The sequence below is a fragment of the Raphanus sativus genome, chromosome 8 (genome assembly GCF_000801105.2).
Source record: "Raphanus sativus cultivar WK10039 chromosome 8, ASM80110v3, whole genome shotgun sequence".
In the NCBI taxonomy this organism is placed as follows: domain Eukaryota; kingdom Viridiplantae; phylum Streptophyta; class Magnoliopsida; order Brassicales; family Brassicaceae; genus Raphanus; species Raphanus sativus.
Genome location: NC_079518.1, coordinates 9,400,402 through 9,418,847, shown reverse-complemented (window position 1 = coordinate 9,418,847; position 18,446 = coordinate 9,400,402). Strand labels below are relative to the sequence as shown.

The 18,446-nt window shown below is 35.9% G+C and overlaps 4 protein-coding genes across 4 annotated transcripts; 2 read left to right on the top strand and 2 right to left on the bottom strand.

The window, feature by feature from the left end:
• Nucleotides 1-3,070: 3,070 nt before the first annotated feature.
• LOC108821807 (uncharacterized) lies at nucleotides 3,071-4,130 on the bottom strand. Its single transcript, XM_018594803.2, has 2 exons — nucleotides 3,720-4,130; nucleotides 3,071-3,254 (listed from the first exon to the last, which is right to left on the bottom strand). The coding sequence occupies exon 1, from the start codon at nucleotides 4,032-4,034 to the stop codon at nucleotides 3,762-3,764; it is 273 nt and encodes a 90-aa protein (XP_018450305.1). The 5' UTR covers nucleotides 4,035-4,130; the 3' UTR covers nucleotides 3,071-3,254; nucleotides 3,720-3,761.
• Nucleotides 4,131-4,699: 569 nt separating this feature from the next.
• LOC108821805 (uncharacterized) lies at nucleotides 4,700-7,594 on the top strand. Its single transcript, XM_018594801.2, has 5 exons — nucleotides 4,700-4,926; nucleotides 5,046-5,239; nucleotides 6,628-6,867; nucleotides 6,971-7,122; nucleotides 7,238-7,594. The coding sequence occupies exons 1-5, from the start codon at nucleotides 4,837-4,839 to the stop codon at nucleotides 7,399-7,401; spliced, it is 840 nt and encodes a 279-aa protein (XP_018450303.1). The 5' UTR covers nucleotides 4,700-4,836; the 3' UTR covers nucleotides 7,402-7,594.
• Nucleotides 7,595-7,946: 352 nt separating this feature from the next.
• LOC108821801 (pathogenesis-related homeodomain protein-like) lies at nucleotides 7,947-11,951 on the top strand. The gene is made up of 11 exons (XM_018594795.2): nucleotides 7,947-8,125; nucleotides 8,463-8,915; nucleotides 8,994-9,159; nucleotides 9,245-9,368; nucleotides 9,462-9,574; nucleotides 9,668-10,009; nucleotides 10,089-10,325; nucleotides 10,424-10,513; nucleotides 10,597-10,647; nucleotides 10,725-11,396; nucleotides 11,536-11,951. The coding sequence occupies exons 2-11, from the start codon at nucleotides 8,524-8,526 to the stop codon at nucleotides 11,788-11,790; spliced, it is 2,442 nt and encodes an 813-aa protein (XP_018450297.2). The 5' UTR covers nucleotides 7,947-8,125; nucleotides 8,463-8,523; the 3' UTR covers nucleotides 11,791-11,951.
• On the bottom strand, nucleotides 11,936-16,704 carry LOC108821806 (transcription factor bHLH27). The gene is made up of 5 exons (XM_018594802.2): nucleotides 16,524-16,704; nucleotides 16,256-16,421; nucleotides 15,711-15,995; nucleotides 15,443-15,613; nucleotides 11,936-12,130 (listed from the first exon to the last, which is right to left on the bottom strand). The coding sequence occupies exons 1-5, from the start codon at nucleotides 16,601-16,603 to the stop codon at nucleotides 12,041-12,043; spliced, it is 792 nt and encodes a 263-aa protein (XP_018450304.1). The 5' UTR covers nucleotides 16,604-16,704; the 3' UTR covers nucleotides 11,936-12,040.
• Between the last annotated feature and the right edge of the window lie 1,742 nt (nucleotides 16,705-18,446).

Sequence of the window (18,446 nt, the reverse complement as noted above, 5' to 3'; positions counted from 1 at the left end):
TAGATTTCATAAGCATCAACACATAATGTTTTACATTTATTGTTACATGTAAAAGAAAGAGAAAGTCTAAGAGCAACACTTTCTTACACAACATTAGACGAAGATGAGAGTAAATCAAAATCTCTACTTTCGATCTTATATTGGAAAAACATGAACTAAATCATCAAACTGAGTTTAGAAATAAAGAAGTGGATGCTAACATGTGGTCTCAACAATGTATAACTGCAATTTATCATTTGCTTGGATTGAATACACTCGACTTTTCCAAAACATTATCTTTCCTCAGTGTACAAGAACCCAAAAACATATAACAAAAGAATATGAAATCTTCAAAATGACTATAACTTTACAACATTCACCACAAATGCATCACATGATAATGCAAAAAAAAAAACTTAAAATTACATAATGAAAACCGTAAAATAATGTGGAAAAGAAAATATGAGCAACAAAATATAAGTTTGAAGACAAATGATGAGAACAATACTTAAATCTGAATGAAACTTCACGTTTGTTAAATGAATTTTAGCATTGAGTATATCCCAAATGACTATGCTATCAATCTCTATGGTAGGATTGGACTCCAAGCCACAATCTTCGGAAGATAAAATTAACAACACAAGTGATCCAACACAAGCAATTTTCACAAGTCGTTTCCGACTTTATAACAATTTGATGTTAGACCATTTGTGTTGTGTTTTAAACTGATTTCAGTTTCAGGCATAAAGGACTTGTACAAATTGTAATCGAGAGTTTGGATCCTTGCAACTTGTCGAGCATCCTTATTAGTTTCTTCTACACTCATTTCTCTTGTGCAGTGTGCTTGACAATATGTAATATATGATTCTTTGACATTTTGTTTATATTTGCAGTGATAGCTTGGGCTGTTATAGTCATAAAGCTGATAAGTATTGCGCGATGTGTTACATATATCTGGCAATTTGTTGATTTTTCATGGTAATATCTGCTCGATCTTGTTCCTATTCACATGTCAATGAAACAAGTAGCAGCATACATCGAGTATGCACTAGAACACAACATATCAAAATATCAAGATTGGAAGTTCAAGGGATGTGAAAATACTGTCTTACCCGAAGATATTCTTCACTTCAAAGTGATGGGAAGTGTTGCGTCATTGACTCTTAAGAAAGCATGTTTTTATTTACAGAAAAACATATTGCTGCGAAGTTACACATGTTTGCCAACTTTAAGGATTGTGTAAGTGATTTAATCAATTAGTTTGTGTTGAGAGCTAATCTATATCATGTATCTCATTTTTTTCATGTTTCTATGGACTGATGACTGATGTTTATCATGGTCTAACTTCTGAGGACGATGGGTACGTGAAAAGATAAGATGTGATGGTTTATGAGACTAAGTTAGTGGAGTACTTTTGCTACACCAGGACGTTTGCTTACAGAGTTTGTTGCTGTTGGACAAAAGAGATACTAGATAAAAAAACTGCACAAAAAGTGGATAAGGTTTTCACAATAAAAATAATTGAACCATTAATCATTTATATACCATGTAAACAAATAAATTAATTTTAAAAGTGGATAAAAACTCTACTAACAAAAAATAATAAAACCAATTGATTTTAATATATATAAAAATTATCTACTATAGTATGGATTACAGAAAATAATTTAATTTTGTCATTTCTTCAAAACGTTAATATAAATTGATAACAAATATTAGATTCCAAATCTATCATATTTATAAGTTTAACGTACATATCTAATAAATAAATGCTATAAAAAAATTCTCTTCAAATCCTAAGTTGAATCTTAAGAATTTGCTATTTACATTTTATGATTAATTTTTCATTAAATTCTTTTCAAATATAATTACCATGAAAGCAACAAAAAATTGAATGACACAAATATTTAATAGAATTAGAAAATTAGTTAATTGAATAACACTAGAATCTAAAGAATTTTAGAAAATGATTTCAAATACATAATCCAATAACACAAGAATTGATGAAATACAATATAATTGAATAATAGAAGAATTTAATGGAAACTTCAGTTCTCCTAAAACAGAAGAGATCTAAGGATTGTCATGACTGGGAGTGGTAATGATCAACTTTCTTATAATAAAGAGATTGATGACGTTTCTGTGGAATTTGTTGATGATAAGCTGCGACTGAAGCAAGCTAGCTATGGTTCTGAATCTGTTAATAATCAGTAGAGTCCAATCCTACCGATTGATTATTCATCACTACGACAATCGATATGATCAATTTTTTTTCTGGTTGTGATAAGGATCAAACTTTAAGTTTAAACGCTTGGAGTACACTGGAGCCATGTACTATTACATAACTTTCTAGGCAACGGATCCGGCCACCGGCTCTGTCTTCTCTTTTCAGTCGATGTTATGTGATTATGGATGTGCCCATGCATGGGATGTCAGGCTTTCGTTGCTCAACTTGGCCTCCAGTGTCGAACCTATACGTAAGAACTTTATATATACTGAGTGAGAGGTTTTCAATATTTGAGATATTCATTTAAATATTACTTTTATTTTCTTTGAGATATAGATATAGTCATATTTTTCGATCCCGACACATACTAGAATGAGACCTATGAAACCGAACCCGAACACGTTGTTCTGTACATAAAACATAATCTGCAACTAATATTCTTTGAGATGACCACATACAAACAATGAAAACTTAACAAAGAGCTAAGCATACCCTTCAAGCCAATGTTCTACCTTGACTAGCTCTCCAACTCTCCAAGGATGATGGATTCTACCTAACCTCCCCTTAATCCCCCAAATCCGAATTGACTAATCTATTATAGAACTACCAAATGTTCATCAGTCCACAAAAAAATCTTTCTGAAAAAAGCAGTAGACTTTGATAGAAAATGAGCAGATGACAGTCAAGATTTCAACAAAAACAATGAATGATATGTTAGAATGGGTTTCCTGATATTCTCTCGGATTGATAGGTATGATCGATAGTACACTATTTTCTACTTGATCCAACTCTCGAACAGATCAAAACCGAAACACTAAATATGACAAAAACGAAAGCTGAATCATTAGCTTCACGATTCTAACGTAAAAAAAATAAACAGTTTTTTTTATTCATCAATATCATCATGATTCAGTTATTGCCTCTATCAAGAGCAATCCAAAAGGACCTTTCTTTCCTTCAACAGTTTCCAGGAAAATTCAAGAAAAAAAAAACAATAAAGACGCAATCTCGAGTCGGTCACCATCGCAGAAAGACTTCAAAGCAAAATCTGCATACATAAACAGAAACAAAAGCACCCACTCATTAGAAAAACTGATAACAGAGAACTACTATAACGCTAGCCAATTATCGCTTCACACATCAAACCCTCATATACCAAACAACAAAGCAAATAAAAAAGAGATCGATGTGATGATGCAGTGATACATAAACTCAAACATTACAGTATTACACATCTCAATAACCATTTGAAACCAGACATATACTTAAAGAGGAACCTAGAAAGGTCAACTCTTTCAACAGACAAGAACTGCCCAAGCCCAAGAGCCTAAACTAAACTGATAAACCTAAACATCACACATCTCAACAGCCATTTGAAAAATCAGACATACTTTAAAGCAATCTATAAAAGCTATAACTCTTTGAGGTTCTGTCACTTATTCACGCCATTTATACGAACCAAACAACCCATGAATCAGGAGAACACAAAGATCGAAACTTTATATAAAATTACCTAAAAACACATGGAGGGATCGGAGAAAGATTCGTCGAGATATCAATGGCCACCGTGCTCCTTGGCGTGCTGCTGGTGCTCGAGATGGCGGCGCTCGTTGGGGAGAGCGACGAGGTAAGAGAAGGCCATGCCTCCGAAGCAGATATGAAGGAGAGGCTCTACGGAGCTCGTCTGGATGTACTTGTCGTTGTAGTTATCGAGACCTTTCCTCACGGATGTCTTCACGGTTTCGACTGAAAACGTCGATTTGATGTAGGCGGGGAGCTCCTTCACCTTCTTCCCCTTGATCTCACTGTAGATTCTCCTCATCGCCATTTCGATCTTACTCTTTTTTGAAACCCTAGGAAACGAATTGGGGATCGAGAGAGAAGACTTTTGGAAGCTGGAGATAAAATGAAAACAGTGAATTGGAGTTTCTTTGTTTTTTTTTTAAGAAGTTAAAAGGTATCTAAACCGGGTTTCGGTTAGGTTTTTGGTTGAGAAAGTAAATGATATACACGGTTTGGTTTCTGTTTTGATTTAGTTCGGTTTTGCCTGCAAAATTTATGTTTTGCTTATATTTATTTCCAATTCGATTGGTACTGATTTCACTTTTTTCTGGTTAGGGTGCTGGCAAAATATCCGGTTCAGAAGTTTTAAACCGGATCCAATCCAAAATTTATTTTGAAGACTCTCAAAAGACTTTAGCATTCTGGACCTTTATTTGGGCTCAGTTGAAATATAGGTATTACTAATAAGGCCCACTACTCCTTTGGTTAGCCAAACTAATCTTCAATCTGATTATTTTTTCTAGTAGTCAACTTTTTTTCTCTAATTACAAAAACAACTGAATCCGATTTGGATTTGATAATCTGGTAAACAAAAACAAATAATCAGGTGAAAAATCTATCATCTTAAAAGTACGAGGAGTTTATATGCAATTTATTATAAATACAAAGTAACTAATAACATCGCAAGCATTAGCGACATGTCTGATTGTGATTGGAGGAGCTGACGAATTAAACAGAGCAACTCATCTCCTTCTCGAGAATTTATCAGACCGAAGGGGGAAGAAACTAATTTGTCGGAGAGAAGGGGAGCTTCTGCGTATTAAAAGCATAACCCTTTCTAGAAAAAAATGGCGGAAGAGCCACAGAAGGCGTCTTCTTCATCATTACATCAACGTTCTTCCGACAAGAAACCGGAAGATGCTGAGATCAAGCCTCAGGTTTGTGACTTTTGATTTTGGATTAAGTGTTGATGAACAGTTAAAGTTTCCACCTTTTCTCTTGGATCTTTCAAGGGGGTTTGATGTTGAATTTGACTCGACGATTCAATTTTGATCAGGATCCGGATCATGGTGTTTCTCTAAAGTATCCGGTTTTATATCCGGGTCTTGTTCCCGGGTCGAGTCCTGGACAGTACGATGAACAAATGAACCGTGGAGCTGGCATCTATGCGGTTCCTGTACATCAGTTTGGAGGACATGTGACGGGTCTTCCCTCAAACTATCTCATCCCTCTCACTTACAATGTTCCCACGTAAGTACTTGAGTAATGTGTAATACATTATTGATAGAGAGGAATCATATTCATTGGTGAATTATTTGCAAATGTGCATTATTTCTATAATATGTTCCTTCAATCTTCATTCTTCAGGCAGTAACAGGAGATGCTATACTCTCACGAGGTTGTAGAGCCAAAAAAATTATCAGAACAAAGCTTAAGTGACATCTGTAGCATGGTACCTACTATTTACGCCACTAGATGACTTCACAATGAAGCCAAACCTAGCCATGAAAGATCAGATAGCAATGCAAAACGTCTTATTCACATCATACATTAACATTGATTAAAGCCAGAGAAACAGATGCATAGAGATCAAACAAGACACAACAACCAAATACCTATCACTTGTTCTCTTATTCAGACACAGACGAAATCAACTAGTTTTTCTCCTTCTCCTTCTCAAATTCTTTCACCACTTCCTTCAAATCATCAGTAGCTTTCTTGCAATTCAACACTTTAAGCTTCAAGACATCAATCTTCTCACTAGTCTGACGGTTGTCGTAAGCTCGCACAAACTGGTTGTAAGCAAACCCCGACACGAGGACCCCAGCGCCCACAAAAAATCCGGTGAACGTCTCAGAGAAAGCCTCGCACGCTTGAAGTGTATCACTAAACTGAACTGGAAAAGTTTGCTTCACTCCACTGGCAAAGTTTGCCTTATTGCGCTCACAAGCCTCCATGAACTACAAGCGTGCGAGTGGAGTGAAGCAAACTTCTCCGGTTCAGTTTAGTGATACACTTCAAGCGTGCGAGGCTTTCTCTGAGATGTTCACCGGATTTTTTGTTGGTGCTGGGGTCCTCGTGTCGGGGTTTGCTTACAACCAGTTTGTGCGAGCTTACGACAACCGTCAGACTAGTGAGAAGATTGATGTCTTGAAACTTAAAGTGTTGAATTGCAAGAAAGTACTGATGATTTGAAGGAAGTGGTGAAAGAATTTGAGAAGGAGAAGGAGAAAAACTAGTTGATTTCGTCTGTGTCTGAATAAGAGAACAAGTGATATGTATTTGGTTGTTGTGTCTTGTTTGATCTCTATGCATCTGTTTCTCTGGCTTTAATCAATGTTAATGTATGATGTGGACAAGTGAATAAGACGTTTTGCATTGCTATCTGATCTTTCATGGCTAGGTTTGGCTTCATTGTGAAGTCGTAAATAGTAGGTACCATGCTACGGATGTCACTTAAGCTTTGCTCTGATAACTTTTTGGCTCTACAACCTCGTGAGAGTATAGCATCTCCTGTTACTGCCTGAAGATTGAAGGAACATATTATAGAAAGTTGATCCTTTTAGGTGGTTCATATCACTGGTGGTTGTTCTTTTGAGATGACTTTGTTGAATCTTTTTTTTTGTGTGTTGGTTTAGAACTAGACCTAGCAATGAGACTGAGGCTGGGGGAGAGAACCAAGCACAAGCCGGGCAGGGTCAGGTGCAGCAGCAACAACCTGCAGGTCAAAGGCAAGTGGTGGTACGGAGGTTTGAGATTGCGTTTCAGCTTGACATATTCCTCATACTCAAGCTTGCTGCTGTCATCTACTTGTTCAACCAAGATGGATCAAGACAACGGCTTGCTCTTCTTGTGATTTTCGCTACCGTAATCTACTTGTAAACCTCGAGAATCTGGTTTCGATCTTTATTCGTATGGCATGGTTCGTGAAGTGTTTTGGTGTTTGTAGCTGATCCTCTGTTTTGGAAACTCTTTTAACAGATACCAAACTGGAGCCCTTGCACCTTTTATCCGATGGCTATCACAAGGTATGCATAGAGCAGCAGTACCACCACCTCGAGCTCAACGACCTGCTGCGAGAGCTGATAATGATCCCGCAGCTGCAATGCCACTAAACCAAGATGCCGTTCCCGGTAATATATCTCTCTCTCTCTCACTACCGTGTTGGTATAAATTGAAGCCAGCCATAACAGCAACAACTTATGCAGAAACGATTTGTTTCTCTTTTTTTTTTCTTTGTGTGTGCAGAGGGACAAGAGAACGAAGGTGGTGATGGGATTAGGGCAAACGGAAATGAAAATGTGGATGGAGGACAAGGAGGGAATCAGTGGTGGGGGATAGTGAAAGAGATTCAGATGATAGTTTTCGGCTTCATAACTTCACTACTCCCTGGCTTCCACAACATAGACTAGACTCTCTCTCTCAAACCTTCTTCATGCTCTTACTCTGTCGTCTGTGAAAAGTACATATAATTTTTAACTTTTGAGACTCGAATTTTAGTTGAATGTGCGCGCGCTGCAGTTTTCATGTTTTTACCCTTTTGCTGCTGTTGACTTGTCCCATTTCGACCAAGTTGGTCTTAGTCTTAGATATGTTCCCATTTAATCCTCATTTTTCTTACTCATTCACCTTAACATACGGTCAGAACGTTTTCATTTGCTACTTTTTTTATCTACAAAAATGAGTAAGCATGAGAGTGAGTATGTACCTGAATGTCTTCGAGCCATGGAATCGCCAAAGGTTCTTTAAAGCCAATGCGAACCAAATCGCTCTTACTCGTTCCCGTAAAGTTTTTATAAACTGAGCTGAAAGGCAACAAGAAAGGAGCGTAAATTTTTACTGGGGTTAAAATGTATTTTCCAAACAATAAAGGACGATTCGAAACGAACTATTAAAATAAAGGGACCTGATGTGAAAATAAATAAAGAGTTGAAAGTAAAGAAAGCCACATAGAGAGAGAGATAGAGAGAGAGAGAGAGAGAGAGAGAGAGAGTGACGTAAACGCAACCGCACCCTTTCAAGTCGCCGTCGCCGGTGACTCCAAACCGTCCTAAGCAAAAAGTATCTCAAAATCTCACTTTCTCAATCCGTGATTGCTCCTCTCTTCACTGCAATCTTCAATCCCATTTCTTCCAGGTTTGCTTAATTCTGTCTAAAACTCAGAAAAGTGTTAGGTCAGAGTTTTCATATATATTGTGTCAGGGGAACATATAGTAAATGAATGAGGTGAAGAGGCTATAGTTTTCTTGATTATTCGATCTGTATCTTTATCTTTGTCACTGCAAGTGCCAGTTTCAACCAAAAGTCAAAAACTTGCCTGAGTTTAGCAGTGTTTTTAATGTGTATGTGTACTTGTTAACCCGTACAAAACTTGATTTGTACTGTGAGATGTTGTTAATGATGGGAATGGTTTGTTCTCAAATTGCATTTGTTCACTCATTTAGGGTACTGTTTTTTTTTTCTGTATGTTCAGAGTAAGACCTTGTATGAAATGATCTTGTAAGAGGATATATAAGTCCGGGAAGGAACTAGATATGGAAGAGAGTGAAACAAAGGGGAAGAAGGTCAAGAAAGAAACCGAAAAGGCTTGTGTTTCGGTTGAGAGAGCTGAGTCTACTCTACTCTCATCTCTTGTGAAGAAGAAAGGAAAAGAAACAACGAGTAAGAGAAAGTACAATAAGCGCAAAACCGAGGAAGAGATCTGTTCAAAGTTCAGCAACAAGAAGTATTCTCTAGGAGAGGAGGAGGATGAAGGTAAGAAAAGGAGGAAGAGGAAAAGCAAGACACAGCAAAAGGGTAATAAGGTTGTGGAGGAGGTTGACGAAGCTCTACGGTTGCAGAGGCGAACAAGGTATTTGCTTATTAAGATGAAGATGCAGCAGAATCTTATCGATGCTTACGCAGCTGAAGGTTGGAAAGGTCAGAGGTACTACATTTTACTCTCTTCTAGCTCAATGTTTTGTTAAGCAAACAGTTAATGTGGTTTTGCACACTTTTTATCCAGCCGGGAAAAGATAAGACCGGACAAGGAGCTGGAGAGAGCACGAAAACATATCTTAGACTGCAAGCTTGGACTACGAGAAGCCATTCGTCAGTTGGATCTTCTTAGCTCGGTGGGAAGGATGGAGGAGAAAGTGATGGGTCCAGATGGTTCTATTCATCATGACCATGTAAAAAAATTTGATTTTTATTGGGAGAAAGAATCATTAACATGTTATGTTTTACCTGATGGGGTTTCTTTGACCTTTTTTGCAGATCTTTTGTGCGGAGTGCAATTCACGAGAAGCTTCTCTGGACAACGATATAATACTTTGTGATGGAACGTGTAACCGTGCATTTCACCAGAAGTGCCTTGACCCTCCTTTGGAAACAGAAAGCAGTATGCTTTTGTCTATCTATTGGCTTTTAAGAGAGTCTATACAGTGTTTAGCTTCTCCACCTGATTTTATTTTCTTCTATGTAATCTCAACAGTACCTCCTGGAGATCAAGGCTGGTTTTGCAAGTTTTGTGATTGCAAAATCGAAATCATCGATACGATGAATGCGCAAATAGGAACTCAATACCCTGTGGACAGCAACTGGCAGGTAAACCTTTTGGAAAGTACTAGAGATAGAGACACTTCACTATCATAACTCTGCTTTACTCTTCTAGTTTTGAAACCTTTACACTCTTTTAAGGATATCTTCAACGAAGAAGCTAGTCTTCGTGTTGGATCTGAAGCTGCACTTAACAAAGAAGCAGATTGGCCTTCGGATGACTCTGAGGATGGTGATTATGACCCTGAAATGAAGGAAAGAAGCAACAGCAGAAGCGATAGTGGTGGTGGTGGTGGTGGTGATAATGATGGAGAAAGCATTTCTACTAGCGTGAGTTTAGCTTCTGATGGTGTAGCTCTTTCAACAGGATCGTGGGAAGGTCAAGAATTTGGGAATGTGGTGGAATCAGGGGAGACGAGTAATGAAGAAACTGTACATGGGCCAAGACAGAGGAAGACTGTTGACTATACAAAGCTATACCATGTGAGTACAACATCACCCATGGATTTTAAAAATGCCTTTGATGTGTTATCTGATGATGTTTTGTTTATTTTGTAATCAGGAAATGTTTGGGAAGGATGCTGTTTTGCAAGAGCAAGGTAGTGAAGACGAAGACTGGGGTCCGAGTGACAGAAGGAAGAGAAGAAAGGAATCTGATGCTGTTGCTATGTGTGAGAACAGTAAGAGAGATCAAGATGTTGTTGAAGAAACAGTTGAACAGAGTGAGAGAGATTCTGTTTCTGTAGAAGGTAAAGGAGGGAGACGGCCAATTTTCAGAATCCCAAGAGCTGCTGTTGAGGTCTGAAGTTGCTACTTCCCAGTTTTGGTCTCTTTATCTTAAAAAAAAAAAAAAAGACTTTACTAAGTTTTTAAAGTTGTTTGCATAAAATGTACCAGAAGCTGCGTCAAGTGTTTGCAGAGAATGAGCTTCCTTCAAAATCTGTGAGGGATAGTCTTTCAAAAGAGTTGAGTCTTGATCCAGAGAAGGTTAACACTTAAACTAATAATCTTAGGGATGTTTCTTAGTATTTTTCTTGGCTGCCTGCGTGCTTATGTTTCATTTTTTACAGGTCAGCAAATGGTTCAAGAATACGCGGTACATGGCATTGAAGAATAGGAAGGTAAAGAACTCATTACAAAGTTATCGCTTTTACTTGTTTCACTGTCACATATAAACATTGTGTGGATTCTATTACAGGCGGAGAGTGTGAAACAACCTGAGGAGTCGAAGGCGTCCTCTGGAGATTCTGTGCCAGAAGCAGCAGCCATGGAGAAAAACACAGAAGCAAATGAGATTCAAGATACCGTGGAGGAAAACAAAGAAACCAATGAGGTTCAAGATACCATGGACGACGCTGTCGTGGAGAAAAATACCGAAGCAAGTGAAGTCCAAGAGACCGTGGACGAGACTGTCACGGAGGAAAGCAAAGAAACGAATGAAATTCAAGATACCGTGGAGGAGACTGTAGTGGAAGAACGCACAGAGACGAATGAAGTTCAAGAGACCCTGGACGAGAGTGTCGTGGAGAAAAACACAGAAACAAATGAAGTTCAAGACACCATGGACGGCGAGACTAACACAGAAACAAATGAAATTCAAGAGACCGTGGATGAGGCTGCCATGGAGAAAAACACAGAAACAAATGAAGTTGAAAATACCATGGACGGCGAGACTATCACAGAAGCCAATGAAATTCAAGATACCATGGACAAGTCTGTTCTGCTCAAGTTTAATGATCCTACGAATCAGACAACAGTTTCTCCCTGTCATGAGGAAATTCAACAAGCCAATAATTCCTTTCCTACACCCATAGAAGATCAAAAAAGTCAACCGTATGTGGAGCAGAAAGACTCTTCTCTCACTCTACTGGTATGATATAACTAATGAGTTTATTATAGAGCATAACTAGTTATTGATTCAGTAGTATTTGCTCCTATGAACTTGCCTTGGCCAGTTGTTTGGAAAAGTTATAGATTCTTAAAGTTATTTGTTCTTTATTTGTGTACAGCCACAGGAAGAGGTAAGCAGCCAAATGAGCTTAGAGACATCTCTTGAGGATAAGGAGAGGAAGAAAGAGGAAGAACTGGAAGCAGTAATGGAGATGCTCTGTAGGGCAGAAAACAAGTTACTGGATGTAACGCAGAGGCTTGAGAGATTTAGAACACCGAAAGGCCGTAAAAAATTAGGCAAGTCTTATTCTAGTTTACATGAAGAAGACTCGGTAGTTTATGTTCCAACAGCAGAGATCAAGGAGAGCAGATAACAAAAAAAACTTAGATCTCTTGACAAGTTTTGGTAATCGTTTAGATTCGTTGAGAACTTGAGACTAATAAGAATGTATCATGTAGCTTTTGTATTATTCAGTTTGTATGTGTTATTTAAACTAATTTTAAATAATACCCATCAGATGTTTTGAAGCTCAAATGAACTTTTAGAATAGTACATTCTAACAACAGTAACTCTTCACATATAGTGCATAAAAGAACGGTTTTATTTAGTACATGGAAGTAAGATTATAAGGTGATGAGACAATTTGGATCATTGTAAGCTGTGATTGCTGTTTGTATCTTTGTCTCTATTGTACTCCTCTCTTCTTCATCCGCCTGCAAGTTCAGCATTACATTACCATAAGTAATTTATTCATAAGTTAATATATCGCAGTAGTATATATCTAATACATCCATAACCAAATTAATAGAAAAACCATCATAACAAATAGGTTATAGGTTATAGGTTACGTTTGAACATAATCCTAAAGATAATTAAAAAATTCATTCCAAAATTAAACTGATTTAACTGCAATACCTGATTATTCTTTTTTATACCAGACATAATAAGACATAATAAATCAGAACATGTACATACGTAAGTACGCTTAGATAAAACAAATTGGAATTTGAGATCAGAACCAAAAAAATCTAACGATATTTTTTTGTCAGCTGTCAATTTAAACTATATCAAAATTTGGTCAAACTAATCCATAAATCCATATTCGATTTATATACAAAATTTCTGGATGTATTTGGTACGATATTGCAAAATATATTTGAATCCTAAATGTTATTATCCGAATCTTAATGAATAATCCTATATATAAAACATTTAAATTTATATTAATATATAACTTTTTCGCGCAACGTAAACTTATCATTAAGGCTTAAACGAAGTGGTTCGACCAGGGTTTTCAGTATAGAGATGAAATTCTGCCAAGGAGTCTGTTAACCCATTTGAAGATCTAGGATAGTAGTAATATATGTAATTATATAGTGGAGAAAAGAGGGTTAGAAAATGAAATATCCACATTTTGTTATAGAAAAAATGATTGAGTAACTTCACCAACTCCCATGAGTCGATTTTTCACTGGTCTACCTTCCTGTACTTTTATCATCTGGTAATATTATATATTAAGAAAAACTTAAATGTTATAAAGGTGGGCGAAAACAGCACAGTATTGTTATTATATTCATATGTTAGGCAAGAAATAATCGTATTTGTTGTGATTGTAGGTTGGAAAAGAAAACAATCACAACAAATACGATTATTTGTTATTTGCTTTATATTATCGATGTCTAAAGGTGGACGAAAACAGAGTATTGTTTAAAGGTATTTGTTATTTGGTTTATATGTTATAAATGTCTAATTTTTTTATTTATTTTGCTTCGAAAAAAATATATCTGGTAAACAGATATCCAGAAAATTTACAAATGTTTTATAGAAATAATAAATCTACATATTTTAAAAAATTTTAAACTTAATTAACAATTAAAATAACACAATATTTAAGAAAAAATTATAGTTATCATAATTTTTTTCTCTTTTTTTATGTAATACTTTTATATAAATAGTAATATGAATATAATTTATCAAATCATATATTATAATAATAATTATATAATTTTATACATTTAAAATTTTAAATATAATCAAAATATACATGTATTTATATATTGTCGGATCGGAATAGATATCCGCTTCTCAACATTTTAATATTTGTGAATTATTTCGATTTTAACGGATATTAATTTTTAATATTTGTTTTGTTTCAAAAATTTATAGATATCCAAAATATTTAGATAAAATCAAAATAAATAACGAATGAAATTAAATTTAACAAATCAAATACGCAGCCCTACCTCCAGCATGCTCTATCATAATCAATTTATCAGAAAATAAAATCACGAAATTGTGAGCAATGTAATTCTTATAGCCGGCATTTACTATTCGTGTTAAGGGGTATACAATCAATGTAAGCTTTTAAGTATCACTAGATTAAATCTCTCTAGAATAAACGTTCTGCCTTCTCACTAAAACAAAAGCCGTGTTTACTGTTCTCCGACCGGCGGTTTGGCTCTCAAAGCCACCGCCGGTCCGGCATCCCTTGTCTTTTCTTTTTCTTTTCTCTGTCCTGTACATGCTTTCGGCGAAGAAGGGACATGCAGGTTCTTTTTTCTTTCATTTTCTTTGGCTCCGGGATGATGAGACCTTCTCGTTTTCTCATCGTCGGCTCTTTTGATCCCGGCATCGCATCTCCCTCTTGATGGATGGCTGGCAATTGCCTCTGGGATCATGCCGTTTTCTCTTCGGTGGTGGTCGCCAGCTTTATCTCCTTGGAAGTGCTCGCGTTGTAAGAAGATTTTTCCTTGGGTGTGGTGGCCGAGCTTGGATGAGATATCGATTTCTTTACTCGATGAAAGTTCTCTGAAGCTGCGGCGTGTGAGTTGATGAAACTGAATCCGATATTTCTAATATTTGTTGTTGGGAGTGGCTTTCGGTTTTCATGGAGTTTTCCGGTGGTGTTCCGGGGATGATTTGGTCTTGTTTGGGTCAGCGACGACTTTTCACTTGGAGTGAAGATGGTGACTACTGAACCGGCGGAGGAACGTTTGCAGGTCCGAGCGGTACTTTCCAGTCATCGGAGATGACGTTTCTGAAACCAGAACCACACGTTCCTTTTTGGTTTCACGTTGCAACACATGGAATGGTGTGTGCTGGTTTTTTGGATCTGGTATTTATTTTGCGGAAGTTGGGCTTTGTAGGTTTTTTTCTTGGGCTCGGTCGTTTAGGCCTCTTGTATTTTGGTCTTGTGGACTTTTTATCTTAATAATAATACTTTAGATGGCAAAAAAAAAATGTAAGCTGTAATATTACAGCTGCTACTGTATATCTGGAGGTACTCCAGTGGAGGATGACGCATTATGCGACACGAGGCATTTAGATTTCACATCACATTAGCTTTTGGGAGAACCTAACCCCGGGGAAAAAGTCAAGGTGAAATTAAAAACAAATGTGATGGGCTCAATTGGTCACCTCAATAACTGGAGCTTTAATTGATTGACTAGATTATGGTATTGAGAATATTATAATCAATCAGCCAAAAAAGATGATAAAAATATCATTATTTTGTTTATTAATGTGTTAAATTATCCGCATCGAAATTATCCGAAAAAATCTTTCACCATATATAGTAATATTATAATATAATTTTCTCAAAAGAAATATAAAATCTATTATTATAATAATATATATTGCAGTTTTCTTTTTTAAGACGTGTGAGATAGTTTAGTACTGTAACTAAACGGGTCCGTTTTCCAGTTGAATTTGATAGTGATATTCCCAAACATTTCCTGGATTATTTCAACTATTGTATAATGTACAAGAGCAACCAAAAGAGAACAATCCACTTTACGAGAGCATTTCACTCGTATTTGACTGATTGATATACATCTAAGGATTTGTCTACGTGCCGTCAGGAGACCATTTTGGTCACAAGTTAGTGAATTACCAAAAGCAAACAACAGTTAAGTGTAGTAATTTCACCAAACAGTGACATATGTTACACTACTTTTGTGCTAATTAACACTAAATTTAGTAATTTCATCAAACATACCAAAGACTCAAAGAGAGAAAGGTGAGACCTGTAAGAAGAGAGTGGTAGAGAGACGAGATGAGAAGGAAGAGAAGTTAGTGGTGATGATGTTGAGATCCAAAGACTCCAACACTTTACAGAGCTGCAACAAAGTCTCTCTCTTCTTGCTACATGCTATGCATACCACTACTGTCTTCTCTCCCATCCAAGTCACCTTCATCTTTTCATTTTTATAAAATAAAATAAAATTGGAATCATACTATTTTGAAACCTACAAACAAAAACATGCAAGAAAATGCATACGACACAATACTTACTTCCAGTACTTCGATGAGTGAATGATTATGTACTCTAGTAATTGATGATCCAGAAGTATTGTAATCCATCTGTCTGGACTTCTTGGATCTCAGGACATTAACGTCTGAGAGATTTTGCTGCTGATTTTCCGGGAAATTATTGATGCAATCGTAATCTCTTGTAGGATTTTCTATCAATAATGATTGTGACTCCAGCTCTCTGATCTCTGCTGCTAGCTTCTTTTCTTGATCAATAAGTTCTTGCATATAATCGATCGAATCTTTGATGACAGATGCCTTGTCCAACTATGTTAATATAACCCATTAATATATTAATTGAATCCTATTCTAATCAGTCACTACACGTAAAGAGTTATAATATATTAGGGACTAAAATATAGTTTGGCTTATCTTTTTATTTAACGTTGGTTGGATTTGGTTTAACCAGATTGAATATATATTTATTTTTGAATTAAAATAAAAGAGACAGTTGATTAGTTGCACACAAAAAAAAAGAGAACGTTGATTAAATTAATAAGAGAAACCATTAATAAAACTAATCACACCTTGCTTATTTTGGGAACGACAGATCGGAGAGCCATGATTCTCTGATTAAGCTTTTGCCTTCTGTTCCTCTCAGAGACGAGGTTCTTCGATGACGCCAGCGACGTTGCTGCTCCGTCCGGCGAACTCGAGTCTCCTGAACCCGAAAACGCTTCTTCCAACGGCCAACTAGATTTATTATATTAACACTTCCATTAACTAATGACCAACCAAATATAAAAGAAGCAAAAGAAAAAAAAGAGGGGGAAATTTACAAGATTCTGGAAGTACCTGTCAAATTCAAGTTCTTGATTCTGGAAGAACATTGTGGTTTCCCAGTAATTCTTGTACTCAATGTCAAGATCTTCCATTTTCGGACACACACACACACACCAAACGATGCTTTCTTGAAACAGAAGGTTTTGTTTCTACTTTCTCTCTGTCTTTTTATTTAGTGTACTACTGTCTTCAAGCAGCTGTGGGCCGAGGATTTAATAGACCAAAGAGTCTGACTCATAGAGAAGTACAGTTTTAGGCACGTGGAAATAAATATGTTGGATCTTAATCTCCTGAAAAATGTATGATCTTGACCGTTCAATTAAGAGATCTAGAAGAATTGATTCCTTTTATCCAATAAATTATAGAAATTCCATAGATTGGGGTATCTTTCTATTTCACTCACAATCTGGATTAGTCACATATTTCTTTACAACATTTTATTAAATTAAGAGATGTTTTGAGTACAAATAGTCTTGTTAGGTATATATGGTTATGAAATAAACCGAGGTGGCTTTAGCAAAGGTAAAAACAATATAATGTCGGAATAATCACATGTTATAGAAATCATAGGTGCTAAATGATAACTAATTCGTCAAATTACAAATGCATTTTTTTTACGCGACGGCATTGATATTTATGGAACTTGAAAAAAATATTTTTTAGCTCGTCTGATTTTTTTTTAATGCTGATTTATTATGATATTAGAATTATGAAAAAAGATTATATAGATAATTTAACAACCGACAATATTACATATTTTATGAAGATTTACGCTTAACTGTAAGCATCACCTGAGCTGTCATATGAAGATTTATTTCTGACCAGATTTACTTTAACCATGTCGAAGATTTTTTGTAAGTATTTCTTTTGTTGTCTGTATAATTGTTTAATAAATCATTTTCTCCGAAACTTGAAATTTGAATTTTCTGCAATCTGCAATAATTTACATAATATGAGATTTGAATTTTAGATTTGGGTGTATCAGCTTTTAATTGTTTGATTTTAAAATCGTAAAGAATTGAGTGGGGACTTTTACTTTGGACAAGTATTTATTCGTATCTGAAGCTGACGAGCACAAACGCGTACTTGTACACACTCAACCCATTTATTTGATTTCCCACGAGGAAAATGTTTAACCCGTTTTATATTATCTGAGTTGACCCGCTCGGTCAAGTGGAGCCCTGATTTGAGTCTTATTTAATGATGTTTTAAGTTCTTACGTGTGAATATAACTATAAACCTTAAAGTCTTATTCGAGTCCAGGAGATTTATAGGTTTTAGTCCAGAACTTCTTGAATTCAATTAAAAAAACTTTAAGTTAATTACATTGTTAAGTAAAGACTTGGCAGATTCAAATATATTCCAAAACGACGCATCGAAATTCGAATGGAAGGTTTAGCACATGTTATTTTTCGTATGATCTATCTGTTCTGCATCAAATATGTCTCTCTGGCTCTTCTTCAAGCCTATGCTGATAGCCTCTACGTCTCTCTGGCTCTTCGTCAAAGTTGACATGCAACAGTCTATGAGAATTAAGGAAACGTAACAAAAGATACAACCAAAAACTCTCTTCCATCAAGGGTTCGAATTTCTTTTTTTGTTTAATCAAAGGAAAAAACAAACAGTGTTTTGTTCCTTGCGATTTTGTCTTAACATTAAGCCAGTGGCTTGGGTGGGGCAACATGTCTTGGTGATCAGAGATAATTATAATAAAATTCATTTGGGTAAATAAAAATATGTTAACATACTTCTGTTAGTACCAAGCGTATGGATACTTTTTTTTTCTTTTCTTTTTTTGCTAAAAAGCGTATGGATACTTGATATGGTTTTTGTTTAAGAACTCATTTAAACTTTTTAATATGCAATTTTTATGTGCATTAATTATTTACACTGGATAGCATAAGATATTAGGTATCTTGAGTTGCTTCTCAGCCG

Coding starts and splice junctions, on each gene's coding strand:
- LOC108821807 (XM_018594803.2), bottom strand. CDS start 4,034: ATGGCGATGAGGAGAATCTACAGTGAGATCAAGGGGAAGAAGGTGAAG.
- LOC108821801 (XM_018594795.2), top strand. CDS start 8,524: ATGGAAGAGAGTGAAACAAAGGGGAAGAAGGTCAAGAAAGAAACCGAA. Junction 9,160..9,244: donor GTTCTATTCATCATGACCAT/GTAAAAAAATTT, acceptor CCTTTTTTGCAG/ATCTTTTGTGCGGAGTGCAA. Junction 9,575..9,667: donor CTGTGGACAGCAACTGGCAG/GTAAACCTTTTG, acceptor CACTCTTTTAAG/GATATCTTCAACGAAGAAGC.
- LOC108821806 (XM_018594802.2), bottom strand. CDS start 16,603: ATGGAAGATCTTGACATTGAGTACAAGAATTACTGGGAAACCACAATG. Junction 16,422..16,523: donor CAAGAACTTGAATTTGACAG/GTACTTCCAGAA, acceptor TAATAAATCTAG/TTGGCCGTTGGAAGAAGCGT. Junction 15,614..15,710: donor CACTCATCGAAGTACTGGAA/GTAAGTATTGTG, acceptor AAAAATGAAAAG/ATGAAGGTGACTTGGATGGG.
- LOC108821805 (XM_018594801.2), top strand. CDS start 4,837: ATGGCGGAAGAGCCACAGAAGGCGTCTTCTTCATCATTACATCAACGT. Junction 4,927..5,045: donor ATGCTGAGATCAAGCCTCAG/GTTTGTGACTTT, acceptor AATTTTGATCAG/GATCCGGATCATGGTGTTTC. Junction 6,868..6,970: donor TTCGCTACCGTAATCTACTT/GTAAACCTCGAG, acceptor CTCTTTTAACAG/ATACCAAACTGGAGCCCTTG.